Consider the following 16,946-nt stretch of genomic DNA (forward strand, 5'->3'; position numbering starts at 1 on the left):
CCTCTCTACAGCTCAGGATAAGACAGAAGAGGGTTAATCACTCAAGACTTAAGTTTCAATCAGTTGTGAAATGCAGATGAGTTAATTTGCATAATCAATTAATGAAAATGAATCTTAATTGACAGCAGGAGATTGTCAAACTGCTGCCTTGATAATAGCAGCAGCATCGCTTTTAATAAATGAAATAACCCAATTGCACTAGTCCCTTGTTCTAAGCACTCCCTTTGTTGCTTATAATGTGAATAAATTGTTCTAGTGTTATCTCATATCGGAGATAATTAGCTGTAGAGATGAGATGCAGCTCTGGAGAGGAATGCTTATTGTGTCTAATGAACACATCCTCCACCTTCCCTCCTGGCTGTCTGCGTATACTGAAATAGACTAAGAGGAGAACTGTTTCTGGCGTGTGTGTTTTTTAATGTGTGGTTCATTTTGGAAGTCAGCTCATCAGATTTTGTCTTTCAATAGTCTGGTCTCATTCTTCCCCACCTCTCAGCCTCCACCTCATACACACTCCCGTTCTTGATTCCACTTTGTTTTTGTCATCACATAGCTGTACATGTCAGCGGCAGAGAAAGAATTTAGCATGGGGTGTAAGTTAGTAGATTTAGTCTCCTACACTGACAACAAGCAATTTCCATGGCTCCCCTGTATGCAAAGTGCATCATATTGTACAAAATTGTTTACCACAGATCAGTTCACGTTAGAACTCTAACCCAATTAGAAATGAACCAAACAGCAGAGGATGTCTATAGACTACAGTGCTGCATGGCTGAACCAGTATAGTTTTTGTTATCCTGTATTTGTTGAAACTGAATTAAGTGAAAAAGTCTGGAATGTGCCACATAAAACATTTTCTTTGGACATCATAGTTGACGGTAAGCAACCACAGTTACAACCACTGTTGACTGCTGGGGGCTGACTCTGCTTTTGTGTACTTCATTTGCTCACACTGCCATGTAAGAATCACATTTGAGTAATCAAGTTATGTGTATTCCATGCAGATATTATAGTATGATCCAAACTGGGATAAATCATAAATTAACAATACTGTATGTGGTCAGGTGTGTCCAGTCATGTAGTCAGTGAGACAGTAGGTTTAACAAAAGAAAGCCTGTAATGATAAACAATGAGGCTGCTCTGAAATTAACGTAATGTCATCGAGGCATTTGATTAGTCACCTTTAAATCCGCAGCTTCAGAGATGATGAGTTTGTCAGGTTACAAAATAGCTTTCTAGTTAAGTTTTGTAGGATTGTTATGTAATGCTCTTGATCCTGTGCTCTGCATCACAAAGACTATGCATGCATATGGTGTGAAACAGCACCGCAGTGGTTGGCCACTAAACAGATAGCAGTGTCAAGAAGTGTTATGTTTGTGTTGCCAAAAACTTAACTGCAGCCCTAAGCTGAGCAGATGAGAAAATTAAGCTTGTGAAAAAGTAGTGATGATAGTAATGAGCTCAACCCCACAGTCAGCATCATAGTATTGTTGTATTGTGGTTATGTGGTAACCGTCTCAGCCCCATTTGGCAGGTTACCATCCTTTTGTCCATCACTCTAGATTATTCTTAAAAACAACTATTGTCTGCAAAGGAATTAAACTGGCACTGAATTAAGTTTTTTTTTTTTTTTTTTTTCCTATTTTCCGCTGAATGCCGATCAATACAAGTGCAATGTAGGAAGGTCAAAGCTGTCAAACCTGCCCTCTGCCATGTTCATGTTCTGTGTATGATCCACTGAGATGACTGGAAGCCTTGGTGGGGATGGATGCTGGTGACAGTGGGAGGAGTGATCTGCATGTAAATCAGACATCTGTGTTGGCATGTTCACCGCTTAGCTTTCTGGCTGTTTGCATGGCATGGATAGCTTGTGTTACCGATGGTTACAGAGCTATATGTGTGCATTTGTAATAGAGAGAGATACTGTTGAATGAATGTCAAGTGTAACTTTTGGTTAATCTCTTATCTGATTTCCCAAATTGATTAGAATAGAAAAGTACAGTGTGAGGTGTGATATATGTTTTTTTCAGTGGGGCCTACTTTAGTCGACAGAGCATCTGGCTTTGTCTAGGTGCATTGGATCCATTCATCATTGTTATTCCAGCAGCCCCCAGGGAGAGGACGCAGGATGCAGGCGGTATAAGTAGTAACTGGGTCAGAGAATTGAGAGCGTAAGCTGAATCCTGACAGAGCAAATGCAGATGTGTGTGTGTGTACAAGTGTGTATGTGGATGCTGGGATGCTGCATGTCACCTCTACTGCATGACACTACTGCATAGCATGCAAAGACAAGTATATGGTATAGAGTATTTTCCCAAATATTTGACCAATATAAGATGACAAGCACCATTAAATCTGGCATACTACCTGCAGAGAGAGAGAAATCTGCCATTTCTCATGTTGGTCAATTATTTGATAGTTGTTAGATGAGTTGCAGTTGTTTTTGACAGCTTAACTAACCTGCTTTCTTCCTTTTTTCCTCCTATCCCTTCCCCTCATCCTACTTTTTTTTCTTCTTGGCCCTCTACATAAACACATTTTTTATATTTATGCTCTTATTTTAAATCTTCATTTCTCTTTTATGACACTTTTATCATTTTTTTTCTCTCTGAATGAATCATCTTTTGTTGATGCACTTATTTTTACTTTTCTACTCTCCCTTCTCTTCCTCCAAACTGCTGTCCACACCATTCTTTTACTCTACTTCCCTCTTCTCTCCCTTATTTTCCTTTTCCCCTGTTTTCTCAATCCCCATGCTTCAGAGGACTAGAACCCGCCTCCATCACCATGCCGACTGTCAATCAGCTGTGCTTCCGCTTCCGTGCACCTCTTCCCTCTCCCTTTGCAACCTACACACACACACACACACACACTCTCTCACATACACACATGCAAGCATACATACTATCTGCCTAGCTATGGCTCCCTTGATCCAGTATGAAGGAGAAAGGCTGAGGTAGTGGGCAACAAACCACATTAGATTTTCACACACATGTGCGCACACACACACACACACACACACATCCATTCCATGCTGTCCTGCCTTCAGCACACACTGTTCCTCTAAATAATGTGTTGGCACACTGTGATTCACTCCACTGGGCAAACTGGGTGTCTCTGACACACAACTGTTTTTGGACATACACACAGAGTCACATTTGAAATTCAATTTGTATTTTTTGTTTTTGTCTGTAGTTCTTCTTGGCCCAGAATTACAATATTTCCACTGTGCCCAATGAAATGTTCTCTCCTTGTCTCTTTCTTTCTGATCACTTATAATTTGCAAATCAAGTATATTTGTGCAATATTACCAAAAATATATAGAGATTCAATTTAAGTTTGTATATTTCAAAGCCTACAGTGGCATTAACCAATCAGATTTAAAAGCATTTAATCACGCTGAGGCAGTAGCAGACAGTAAGTTCATAAGTTTATGTCCTCACATACATACACACACACACATGCACACACTCAGAGGCCCAGACACCATCCAGCAGCCAGCCCTTATCCTCCTGTCTGAAACCTTTCAAACGGAGCTGCCAGTGCTGCAAGCCTGATCCGTCAACACCCAGCAACCAGCACACACACACAAACATATTCACATATTTACCCACCAAAGGACTATTTGTATCTCTGTTTTTCTCCTGTCATTTTCTCATTGTGATCGAACCAGGACCCTCTATCTGCTCTGCACTATTTTCAGTGTTTCTTTAACCAAATAGATAGAGTAGTAAGCCAGACCTTTCCTGGACAATCATTAATGTAAAGAATGTAAGAGCTGTCCCTCTAGTCTTTGAGCCATCTTTTATTCCTTTTCACTGTTAATGAGCTGTAAGTTTGCAGTTCTTTGATATTTCTCTAATCTTCAGTTTATCTTTAAATTCAAGTTGTTGCTTGTTTTATCAGCTTACCTCAATGAGTCATTACTAATAACTTTATGTTTGTTTGTGCATTGCTTCATTGTGTTCTTATATATATGCAATAAATTCAGTCAAAATCAAACACTTTAGTTAATGTGACCGCAAATTAACTTATTAGGATTTATCATAGAGATAACAGGGTGCTGTTAGACACAAGCTACAGTAACAAACTTCAATGAGTAAAGAAAAACTTGGCACTCACTGTATATTATTTGTGACTTTTGTCTTATTTTTAGATGCATGAAAAGTTCATGTATGTTCCACAGAGGGTTAGGCTCAGCCTCTTTTATTTATTTGTTCCTAATAGCACCTATCTCAGAGTGTCTTTTTATAGATGTGCCTCTCTCTGTTGTCTGCCTGCACCTTGTGCTAATAAACCAATATATAACACACACTTACCTGGGTTTTGGTTTCTCTTTCTTCTTCTAACCAGCCTGAACTAAACCTCTTATCTAATGTCTAACTGATGCTTTTTTCCTTCTCTTGGCTCCTTTCTATTCCTGTCCCTTGCAGCATTTTATATTATGTGCAGTATTCTTCCTATTTCAGATATTCTTATACCTCAGCCAGTTTCTAAGAGAACAAGACGCTTAGTCATACTGACTGTAACCTGTGGAGGCGGTGGATTTTTACAGTGTAAAGCTTAGAGATTAGTGTGTGCCACAGGGAAGTGATTTTTTTTATTGCTTCTGAGAGATGTGCCTCTTTGGTTACAAAACACATTACTTTATTACTCTTTCCTTTTTTGGAAAGAGAACAAAGAGAAATCAGGAATTTCTTCTGCCTTTCTAAGTATGGCTTAAAAATACACATAAAGAAAGAAATAAAGGAATTTGCCGCCTTCTCTATAGAGGTTTGCCAGCTATCAGTATTTTATAGCTTCTCTGTCAGAATTACTGGTTGTCTAGTTACAAACATGAAAGGAGGAAGCACAGAGTAGAGAGAGATGAAATGACAGAAGCTCATCTGCTTTTTCTGTAGTTCTCATTTAATGACACAGCACTGTGATCAGCTATACTACAGAAAACATCCACAACTAGAAACCCAACAAGCCCTCCAACCTAAACATCAAAACAGATCATTGGTTATGTCTTTTCAAAATGACCAGTATGATGATCTATTTCTATGATGATATCTATTTATTTTCCCCATTTGCAGGATGGCTGTGTTTGAGCTTTCCAAAATCATTACAAAAGTTTAGACTCTTGGCTGAGTTGGAAAAAAAGTTCAAGTATCAATAACAACATAATACAAGAAAGTGCCATGATAAAATACAAGGCAAATAAATGATGACGTACCTGAAACATGTTACTTATATGATAAAGAGTTGACCTCAGATCGGTGTGGTCCAATGACAAGACTGTAATCTTCCTTAAATTAGCACATGAAACAAATGGAGGCTAAGGTCTTACTTCATCGCACTGTGTCTCATAATTTTCCATCATGTATTTATTAGGCCATAACTCTAGCTCTCATAATACATCTATGTTTTCCATCGTTTGAAGTTTGAACGGTGCTGTGTTCTGTATGTCAACTCGCCTACGTCTAATATTTGTAGATACAGAACATTAATTAGCATTTTCTTTTGCTGATTCTTTGAAAATTAGGTTAAAGTTTGAATAAAAACTGCAATGTAATGTCACATTTATTTCCTCCTTTACTTTTGACAGAAAAAAAGTTGAATTATTTGCATAACCGCAAGATGTTTTTGTCCAGAAAACATAAGTTTATTCCTTTATTAACGTGCACAGTCATTAAAATTAGTGCTTTCAGCTCATGAATCTGACCAAAATAATCTCTTTTGAGATTATTATATTATGCTAAACAAAATTAGCTTGAGACAAACAATCTCACTTTAAAGGACAATATTAGTGGTTTAGTATCTGTCCTGTAGTTCACAATCATACCACATGATCCTTCTCAGCAGATTAAGTTAAAAGGATTTTTTTTTTTTTTTTTTTTTTTAAAACCAACAGTGACAATCTCAAGATTTAAACCCACAGGGGGTTTATGTTGGCCAAGGGGCTTAGGCACATACCACATGAACTACAGTGTCCCTGTGCCAAGTCTTTTTCCAAGCAAAAATGTCAAGTGTTTGCTGGTTCCAGCCGCTCAAATGTGACCGTTTGCTGCTTTTCTCTGTTTTATATCACTGTAAACTGAATATCTTTGGGTTCCTTGGACAAAAAATCTGAAGACTTTACCTTAGTCTGCTCTGAGAAATTGTGATGAGTGTTTTACTCTACTTTGTAACATTTTATAAACAAAGTGCTTAATAAAAACAGAATCAACAGAATAATCAATAATAAACAAATGGTTAGTTGTAGTCTGATTTAAATATACCTTACCAGGTAATGAACTGCTGAGTTGACTCCCAGAAGGGTAGCTCTGAGATGAATGATTGTATTGCTGCGGCTTTACCATCCACCTCCAGAGATCACCCTGACCTGTGCAATGCTCTCTGTCAGCATGTGTGTCTTTGCGTGTGTGAGTCTATATGGGTCAGCCTGTCCTACTTAGGCTCAGAGAGTTGTGTTGTGGGTGATGTAGGGAGAAAAAGAGGGGGCGATGAATTGAACAAGTCCTCTGTGTAAGCAGATGTGCTTTTCAGTGGAGGGATCATCCCGTACCTTTCTGAGTGTATGCCACAAACACACACACTTACATGTACGAACATCCCAACCCCGAGAGAGCTTCGTCCAGAACAGCTGTTCTCCTACATTACACTTAAAGAGGGTGAAGAGCGTGAGTGAAGGAAGTTTGAAAAGATAACCGGGCAAACACAGCAGGATGGAGAGTTGAGGAGTTGTGTACATAAAGCATAGAAAGACCTCCACACTAGCACAGTACATTATGTGCACCTGCCCACGCACAGTGACAACATACATCATTGGAGGACTTTGAAGTGCTGTCATGGCTGCAGCATGCTTTATACATTATTGATCTACTATATAAATGTGTTACATCACAGGAGCAATAGGGGCAAATGCAGTTGATGCAGACTGAAATATCTCAACAACTATCAGATGGATTTTCATGAAATTTTGTACAGACATTCACAGTTACCAAAGGATGCATGATATGGACTGATGGTGCTGGTGATGCTCTGACGTTTTATTTAATGCCACCAACAGATCAAAGTTTTGACTCATTCATTGAAATATCCTGGCCTTCACTAGATGTATTTGTTACAGACTGGTGGTGGTAAGAGGAGCCATGGTGGTGCCAATGGCTGATTTAACTTGAGTAAGAAATAGAGATGTCAGTTCAGACAGTAAAAACTTCAGGGGGGTTTGTAAGTAACTATGTTCTGGACAGTTCTTCTGTTACTTCACCACAATTTTTACTGTTACAGAAAGATGTTTTGGTCAGGTTTTATGACTGTCAGCATTTTGCAACCTCATGTTTTAATTTCATTAATTAACTGCAACCAAAACTCACACTAAGACAATTCAAAATGTTAACAATACTCTGTAGCACATGCATTAAATGAGCAATCCTTGTTGGAAGATCAGCCTTTGAGACGTCAAACTCACCCGAGCCTACTTTTCATTATGTCACAGTCTTTTTATTTGATTGGAGCACCGTAACTCTTAACTTTTAGCACAGCACATCACCATCTTTGTATAATTTGATAAACTCACACTGTTAGCCTCTTTTACTCAAAGAAGTGATGTGTTAGAAATGCAGGATAAATCTCCTTTAAATATTCATGATGCAGCTCTAATCCCTGAGCTGGGAGAAAACCTAATTCCTCCCTTACTGACGTCTCCTCTGAAGACAGAAAGCTTTTCATCTGTGTGAGTGTTTCTCACACGTGAAGGTGTGTGTTTGACTCTCAGTGCGCATGTCTTGGTGTGTATCCCCATGTGCACGGGTGTGTACGTCTTTGACCGAGTGTGTTTGTGTGTGTGTGTGTGTGTGTGTGTGAGTGAGGCCCCAGTCTTGCCACTGAGCTTCAAATCTGAAATGCTCTGAATGGGAATCATCAACATGTGTGGCAACTAGTGATTCTTCTCCTCCCTGCTGCACTTTGAAGCGTGCACTTGTTCACTTCATCTGTTGATTTGACAGGTACTGACTGCACAATCCCTGCTGGTGGGAGCTAAATACAGTCCCCCTGCGTGGCTCAGTAGAATGAACTGTGATCCATGACAGAAACCATGACAGCTGGAATGCAGATATGAGCGAAGAAAATATTGAGGGTAGTCAGAAAATCCTTTGCGGTAGCTCAACTCCTTAATCCTGCCAATAAAAACTAACAAACATTGACGTGAAGAAGGTCAAGGAAAGTAGTGGGATTAAAATAACCACAGAAGGATTGCCGCGGTGTTATTGTCCTCTTTCCAGACAGACAGCACAGGCTTGTTTTCAGGCTAGGACAAAGAGGTGTGGGAGATATAATGGCATAATAGGCTTGGATTCAAAGAAAGGAAGCCAGGATGGAGGGAGAAGAAGGTTTTCACAGGTAGCTGTGTGTATGTGTAAGTGTGTGTTTGTTAAAGATACCTGCAGGTCCTATCAACCACCCGCCTCTTTGCAGAAACATAAACAAACACACACACGCTACAGAGACGTTGTCACATCCAATGCACCTTGCTTCTCTACTGCCTGTCAATGCACATCACCCTCTCACACACTGAATTAGTACCATCACTGCATTAGCCTCCTGACTTCTCACCCTCCACAGCCTGGTCTCCCTCTCTGTCTTACACAGCACACAAAGCTGGCATGCTTTAACTTAAGAGCACATTTGTAATTATGTTGATGAAAATAAAGAAAAAGTCAACCCAAAAAAACAAAGTCAGAAAAATTGATTGTACCTGGTAGTTGGGACAGATGAGTAATATACATTTATACATTTACACTACATATTAAATTTACATTTAAATTTTTATTTTATTTTGTTTTATTTGATTTATTTATTTCCCTTTTTTTTACCATGTCTCTTTGGTCATATACATGACTACAGCATCAGAATTCCCTCTTGACATGTACCTAAAAGAGAATCCTGGATATACTGTAGATTTAGGTTTTGGCATTTTGTCGATGTGGGTTGTATTGTCTGTGTCACATACCCCTACTGCTGCAGCGGGAGCTGGAAAAGTTAAAGAATTGCTGGCTGGATTAAATAAAACCAGGCCAAGCTTTGATCTTCTATAATAACTGGTCAGATCCCTACATACAGAACCACTGGAGGAAGACTTTAAACAGTATGTCACTGAGGCTGAATGTTCTGGGAAGGAATCAGGACTAATACAAGAATACTTTTCATGCTTCTACAAAGGCACAGACCAGACTTGGGTCTAAAAACAGTTTAATTGTACTCTAAAGCCTTGTACATTCAGACTCTAAGAAAGTTCTTAGAGGGCAGTTGCAGGTAAAGGTGGACAGAAAGGGACCTACTGGCTGACTCAAGGTTCATGATTAATGCCCTGTCATAGCTGAATCAACAGGACACTCTGGATGTTTTTGTCCTCGCCAAAGAATAGCACTCTGTCCTCTCGGTGAACCATCACCGTGCTGCCTGTGGTCCTGCGGTGGCCTTGACCCAGCCAGTTCAGAGTGTCTATCCCAGCCTGAGGAGCTGAGGCTGAGGCAGAGGAGCAGGGAGAGGCTGGGGTCAGCTGGAGGACAGCTGCAGGACTTCTGCCTATCCTGCCGGCTCATCCCAGATTAGACAGTTTTGGTAACTGTCTAATCTAAATCACCATGCTGAATCTAGAATAGAAATAGATTGAAAAGCGACCAGGTTTGGTATTTAGCTTAAATGGCAGTAAGCTGTAATGATAATCAAATGAACCAAATTGATGGAGAAATTTTGAGGAGGGTTTCAGAAAGAACATCTTGTCTACTTGCTCTTTAAGTTTACTATACAGAATGGTAATTTATAATGTTAATGTAAAAGCTGTCAGATATGTACAGTACATCATATGAGTTATATCCTGGCTCCTTAAAGATCCAAACTAGGCCATGGTATTATTTCCAGAGGGCACCTACTTGATCAAAGAGTTAATATATAGTCTCACTCACAGCAGAGGTTCAAGGAAAAGTGGCGCAACGACATGGGCTTCATTAAACAGCCATGTTTAATATGGTTAACCTTGTTTACCAGTGAACTATTAATGTGCTTTTTTTGGCTCCTGGTCCTGTGGTAGCCCTGACCCAGTCAGTATGGTTCATCTGTCCCATCTAGGAAAGAGGAGAGTGGGGCCGAGGAACAGGCTGAGGCTGTGTCAGCTGGAGAACAGAGACTAGCCCACAGAATATCAGCTGTGTGAGAGGACATATGAACGGACTACAAGCTGGGTTACCTTAGGATAGACTTGCTGAGTAATGATCATACAACTGTAAAACCCACTTTAAGATGAACTATTGTTCAATTTAGATTTATTGTTGTTACGCTAATGTAAGCCTACAAGGAAAATGGATTTATGCCCCACTGAGTCACTGGAGGGTTTTTAATGTGACACATCCTCTGGAAGTGTTACCTTTCACTGATGATAGGACAAAAAACTGGCAAAATAGAATAAACTAAATAATTTTATTTAGTCAGTAGCACTTTTCCTTTAAAGAGAGAGCGTGTGCAGAGTGGTGAGTATGACTCGACTCTGTTATTGTACTGATAGAACAACACCAGAAAAGTTGTGGAAATGATACTGAATTTATGAAAACAACAGGTCAACATAGAGGAGGTGTTGAGTTTACATTAATCAGGGAACTTGTGAATCTAGGAATAAATGTCTGTCTCTATGTAAGTAAATAAAGGCTAATTAAAATATTTGAGAGAGTACCAAACTGTCAGCAGGACAAGCTGGAAGATGGGGACACCTTTGCTGACCTGTATTAAGTGAATAGTTTGGTGCAGAGACAGTCCAGAGATGTAAATTATACTAATCCTTAGTAAATTAAATTTCATTTAGTCTACATTAGTGGCATCGTCCCCTTCTTCTTCTTTTTGTTTTATGAGCCTCTCACTATGAATCAGAATCAGAATCTTTATTGTCTTTGTGCAAGTACAATGAAATTTTAGTGAGCAGCTTCCCACCTTCCCACATAGCGTCTCACTATGTTTTACTGTGATGGTGTGTGTGTGTTTGCGTCTTGTCCTGACAAGCCCATTGTTTGGGCCCAGGCCTGGCACTGGGTCACTCTAGCTGGCTGAACAGTACAAGATCACAGTTGCTCCTTTGATACTATGTCAAGGCCAATTCAGGCTTTCCTCGTCTTCATGCACATAAGGGTCTGTATGACGTAAATTGCACAAGACCACATGGGTCTGCATGGATCCTGTGCAGACATCCACATGCGCCAATAGAGTCCAAAGAGTGTACTAAATGTGCATGACACAAAAATTGGACCAGTGGTAGCATTGTGTGACCATACAGTATGTGCAGACACAGCAGCCCTGTGTATCATTTATCATTCAGTTTTATTAGGGAAGAAGAAAATAACCTAAAACCAACACATATGAATATAACTGCTATTTATCGTCTCAAATATTTTCTAGAAAAGTGTCACACTTGCATTTGACAGTTTCTAAAACTTGAATTAAAGGCTGTACATACCCATAATTACCCTCACAGGTGTTCTCATTAACATTGCCTGATTAGACCTCAGGACTGTGTAGGTGTGTGCAGACTGTGAATGACTGACATCTCAACTTTCCTGTTCTTGATCTTTCATTGCATCTGTTAGTGAACAAAAACTTGCAACCTCATGTAAATTCAAGGGCACCTTCCAACCTTAGCGTAGGTCCAAGGTTTCAGCCAGAATGATTAACTCCTGTGTAAGTGTGACCACAGCTACTATGAGTAGATGCATTTATTTATCCCTAAAGGGAGGTTTGGTCATAGCTGCAGAATTGTAGGTATGGAATGGTAAAGCTTGTACATAATGTTGGGCAATTGAGGGTATATATTTAGCATCAACTACAGAATGACTCAGTTGCTGCCAGGTCAAACATGTCTTGCTGATATCTTTGCTATTTTTGTTCCCTTGATTTTAGGGAATTACTATAAAATGAGTCATCACACAGGAGGACCAAAAAATATGCTCAAGCTTGGCACAGTCTTTAGCCAGTACAGGATTTGCATGTCTTATGCCCCACTGTCATAATATCTCTAAAACACTATATATGGTGTTAAAAAATGAGATTAAATGGTGAGCAGGAAGTGATGATTTCATTCTCGAATGCTCTGGTGTAATCAGCTGGTGAAAATGTGACATGAATAGAGCCATCATGAAATATGACTATGACATTTTTCAGATGGCAGGGATGTTATCACGACAAAGTTTGAATGACAGCGTTCCTCCACTAACCCCTGTGCCACCTCCTCAGTTGATCCTGAATCTGCTGCTTGTCCTCAGAACAACCCTCTTCAAAGGGCTCCTCAACTTGTCCATGCATGAGTAGGTTTAGGCAAGACTCTGTGTGTGTGTGTGTGTGTGTGTGTGTGTGGTGTGTGTTTTCACTCTATGCTATACTTATCCATTTTATTCTGTCAGGTCAGCCAACTGTCCACCATGAGGTCTGACTTTGTGGCTGTCTGTCTGTCTGCCATGATGTTGCGCGTGTGTTTTCTCTGTCTGAGCATGAGTGTGTACTTTGAGTGTGCTTGTGTGAGTTACTGTGTTCTAGTGTGTGGGGGTGCACGCGCATTTGATTGTCCACATTAGTGCAGCTACAGCAGAGTAGCTTTTAGTGTGTGTGTGTGCACGTCCTCAGATGCCTCAGAGATGATAAAGTTCATCCGTCAAACTGAGAGCTGCTCCAGTCTGTCTTGCAATACTTCGTCCTCATACTGAGGTCAGCAACCTCCCTGCAGCAGCAGCTCTTACATAATTTGGAAATTTAGTTCACACTAAACACAGGATCAGATATTTAACTCTTAGTGGCAGAAGTCACACTTCTGTGGTACTGCCTGCTAGAGGCCAAGGTCAACTCCTTGTCTACCAGTTAGATAATTAGGGTTACATAAGGTTAGCAAGTTTGACCTATAAAGATGTTTTGTGAGGCAGAAATTTGAAGCTTTAAATGTCCCATCAGCAATGCTTTAGTTAATATAAGGCATCCATACATTGCTTTTCAGTAGCCTTGCTAACTAGGCTAAAGTTACTTCTGCCAAAACTCATCAGTAGCTTTTTGACAGGTGATTAGAGATACTGTGGCAGGAATAGGTGGAGTCACATGACATTTACAATGGTAGGTGGATGTTTTTCTCAAGAATGTGGTCACACATTTTCTCCTCTGGTACTTTTTTTCACATTTCACCCAAGAATCCATATTCAACCCATGTGATGTTGTTTATTTATAAGCGTTGGGTAGTAAGTCATCCTAAGGAGGAATATAAGATTATAATTACAAAAGCAATTTAAACACCATTCATAATATGCATTATATGGTGTTGGTAACACCATCATACAGGACACCACTGATGATGTCTGATGACTAGTGATGTCCACTCACAGCCTGTTTACTCAAGACATGGTAGGAGACATGGGTCAGGTGGTGCATCATCTCGTTGCAATCACTTGGTAGTGGCCATGTCACGTGCACAAGTCTGACCCTAATTATAAAAACCTCTCAATCCTACAGGTATTTCTCTCATGAAATGGCAGCAGATCTTGGCAAGGATATAAACTGTACATTACAGATCAGATCTGAAGTTTGGAGTTAGCAATGCTGGTTATCTGTGCTCTAATGTGAAAGTGCTGCCAAAGTTCAGCAATGCTACAGAAGCCCAGTAGTGATTATCTCCCCTGGTCTAGAAGGCGGCAGTTGTTAAAGGTCAGGTAGTCATGATGACTGATGACACTGTAATGAGCCTCCTGTTGAGCACTGACTCACCTACTAGGAAGAATTTGTGGGACATGTTCCAGGGGAAAAAAAAGGCACACACACACACACACACACACACACACACACACACAAACACAAACTCACATTTGATGCATCGCAGTTGGTCTTCCTCCCTCTTTCAACCTGAGCAGTTCACCACCGGTGCATTAAACACAGTGCAGAGTGCAGACCATGAATTCTGCATGAAATTTTCCCTTTTGGACTGAACTGAACCCCCCAAAATTTGTCTGAGCTAGAAGAAGGCCTCAGGAACAATAACAGTTGCTGACAGGAAAAAAAAGCGTAAGCCCTAAATTTCTTAAATACCATTGTTCCACACCAGACAAACAGAAAGTCAAGCAGTTATATAAGAAATTCAGCCCACTGGAGAATTTTATACCTAGTTTCATGTCTGATATTAATGAAAACTCCAGTTTACATGAAGACTACTGATACCATGGTCAAAACTTTCTTCAGTTAAAGGATCATTCTAGTTTATTTAAACTTTGGTCTTGTGTAGTTCTGGTCATTTCTATTAGTTAGAATGATGTACTCATTGTAATTCTGGTAACACAGCAACATTGCTATAACAAAATTCAATGAGGTAAGACCCAGGAGAGGTCAGCAACCAGGATTTCAGGAACGGCTGTTACCTTGTTTCCAGAATCTTTGCTAGCCAGGCTGACTTCACAGAATATGGCCCAGTTATTTCAACAACTCCTTGCAAAGTATGAATGCAATTTAATTAAAAAAAGAGACTAAGCCTAAACAGTGATGTGTTTATGGATGTAATACCCTAGCCATCCCATCCCAGTACCAGGGGGTTTTGATAAAGCATCTTGATCTCATACTCTGTGGGAGTATGTCGTGCAAAGAGGGTCAGGAATCATTGATTTAAACCGCTTTATTTTGCACAACTGAAATGTCTGTAAAATCCCTCATGGTGCAGGAAATCTGTGGTGAGCACAGTGGGTTGTAACCCGAGCCAGGAAAGTCTGATAGATGTTTACAATGGAGAAGCTGGGTAATAATTTCACCATTCAACTTTGATTTTCCAACAAAATAAGTTTGACTAACCTGAGAGATTGTCTAAAGTGTCTTCTTGCTCATGTTTCTTGCCCTGTCCAACTTTATGTAATGTGGCTGCATTCCCAGATCTCAGCAATTAACTTGGCAAATGCAAAGTCATAACTTCTGATATTATGGTTTTTTAAATACCACATTTATAGGCACCTCCTCTACCTTTCCAGTTGTATGAACTGAATCTGCTAATATGGCTGCTAATTTTGCCCAGAAGATGTTTTCTTTGAGTGATGGGTACCTACCAGACAGCTACCAGCTTTGAGTAGCTAGAACCGCATTTGTGGAACTTGCCTCTCCCCCCTGATACAGAAACACCCTCTGGCCACCGCTTTAAATAAGACCGCGATCTACCCGAGTCAACCCACATGGTTCAGTAAGGGCTGAAAATGCAAATAGGGATACGTATTAAAGGTTTTCATACCAGTGCCCCTGACCGCCCTTTCAAAGCTGCTTAGTCTGACTTCAGCACCTTGGACAGCAGCACAGCACAGCAGGGGAAACATCCGCCTGGTTTCCTGCAACGTTTTTGCTTCACTGACTTAACGAAGAAGAGCAGGAGACGCTCAGTGCATGTAGGTGTGCTTGTTTTGGCCAGGGAAGTCTGCTGTGACCTTGCAAGTCTCCTGTTATTTCCCCCAAATTTTTGTTTACAAGGCAGAGAGAGAGACACAAAGATAGGCACACAGGCAGAATTTGAGGACAAGCACTGCTGCACTAGTGTTGAATCAATCAGTGACCCTGCCGACGGAATGTTTTCTGCGTCCTGTCGAGACAGACAACGCACACCCCGCCATGGCCTCTGTGTGTGTCTGATATATGGAAGCGTTTGTGACTCTGGGTGGCGTCCTGTCTGTTTGTCTCACTGTCACCCTCTGTGGATGCTGCTGGGAGAGGGTTGCCACTGGTGCCTCCCTCTTTCTTTCCTCCGCTCCTCCCCTCCCTCCATTACTCCTCTTCCTTACTTCCTTCCTGTTTATCCATCTTCTGTCCTTTCCTTCATTCATCACTCCTTGTTTTCCTCTTCAGGTTCCTGTCTTGTTTTACCTTACTCATTTTGTAAATCCTCTTTCATGCTTTTCTCTCATTCTTTGCCATCCTTCTATAACTCCTAGTTCACTTGTCCCTCCATCTTCCTCCCTGACCCTCACGTGTCTTCCCTTCTCCTTCTTTATTCGCCTTCTTCGCCTTCCATTTTTACCCCTCACACCCAAACAGCCACATTAAATCAGCCAGTCGGGGGTCCAGCCTCTGCGGTCCACTCAGGACCTCTGGTTGGAGACTGGCACAAGAGTTGAAGGGTGACTACAGGAGTAGAGAGGGAGGGAGTGGGCTGCGAGGGGAGGCGCTAGCTGGCGGGGCCAGGGACCTGAACCAGACAGACAGTGAAACGTCACACCAAACCCAGACTCCCCGACTGCGATTGCATTCTTGTGTGTGTGTGTGTGTGTGTGTGTGTGTCTCTCTCTCTTTGTGTGGCGATTGTGTGCTAGTGTGTGTGTGTGTGACTGGGGGTTCACAGTGTTAGTAGCTCAGAGCCAGCTGAGGCTGCAGTGTAGACAGACAGAGACAGAGGCACTGAGCAGCACATAGCACACACCACTGAATGTTGAGTTGTATGGGACTGGGATATCTGCTTTTGGGAGGAAATTTGGCAGGTGAGAGTGCAGGTGCATGCGCAAGTGTCCATGTGGGTTAATAGAGCCTACTATAATTGGAATTGTTTATGTTTTGTAAATGCCTGCTGTATGAGTGAGTATGAATTTGTGTGTGTATTTGTGTTCAGCGGAGTGTGATTTCAATAGCCTCGTGTCATTAAATTAGGGTTGTACAGTAACACGTCATCAGCAAGGAGGGGGAACTGATGTCCTATGATCCATGTTGTCACTGCAGGTTTTACGCTGACCTCGGGGGGACAGACATCAACGTCACGCCCACAGCCGCAGGGAGAGGTGCGGCCACTTGCACTTGACCAGAAGCAGGCCTTGGCTACAGACTTCTTATCAGGTACGAAGCTCAAGAACAACAGTCAAAAGTAACACTTCCAAATGTAATGAAATGAATAAAGCATGTTCGAGAAACTACTGCTTCCATGATAATGCAGC

The 16,946-nt window shown here is 41.0% G+C and overlaps 1 protein-coding gene across 3 annotated transcripts in view; it reads left to right on the top strand.

Annotated features, from left to right (window-relative positions):
- Nucleotides 1-16,946, top strand: part of LOC108881552 (microtubule-associated protein 4) — a 110,789-nt gene that overhangs the window by 30,508 nt on the left and 63,335 nt on the right. For all 3 annotated transcript variants that reach the window (XM_051066603.1, XM_051066604.1, XM_051066605.1), the window contains one exon: nt 16,735-16,848. In XM_051066603.1, the coding sequence (XP_050922560.1) occupies nt 16,735-16,848 (114 nt within the window). The remainder of the gene's footprint in view (nt 1-16,734; nt 16,849-16,946) is intronic.

This window comes from Lates calcarifer, linkage group LG24 (genome assembly GCF_001640805.2).
Source record: "Lates calcarifer isolate ASB-BC8 linkage group LG24, TLL_Latcal_v3, whole genome shotgun sequence".
Lineage (NCBI taxonomy): Eukaryota > Metazoa > Chordata > Actinopteri > Centropomidae > Lates > Lates calcarifer.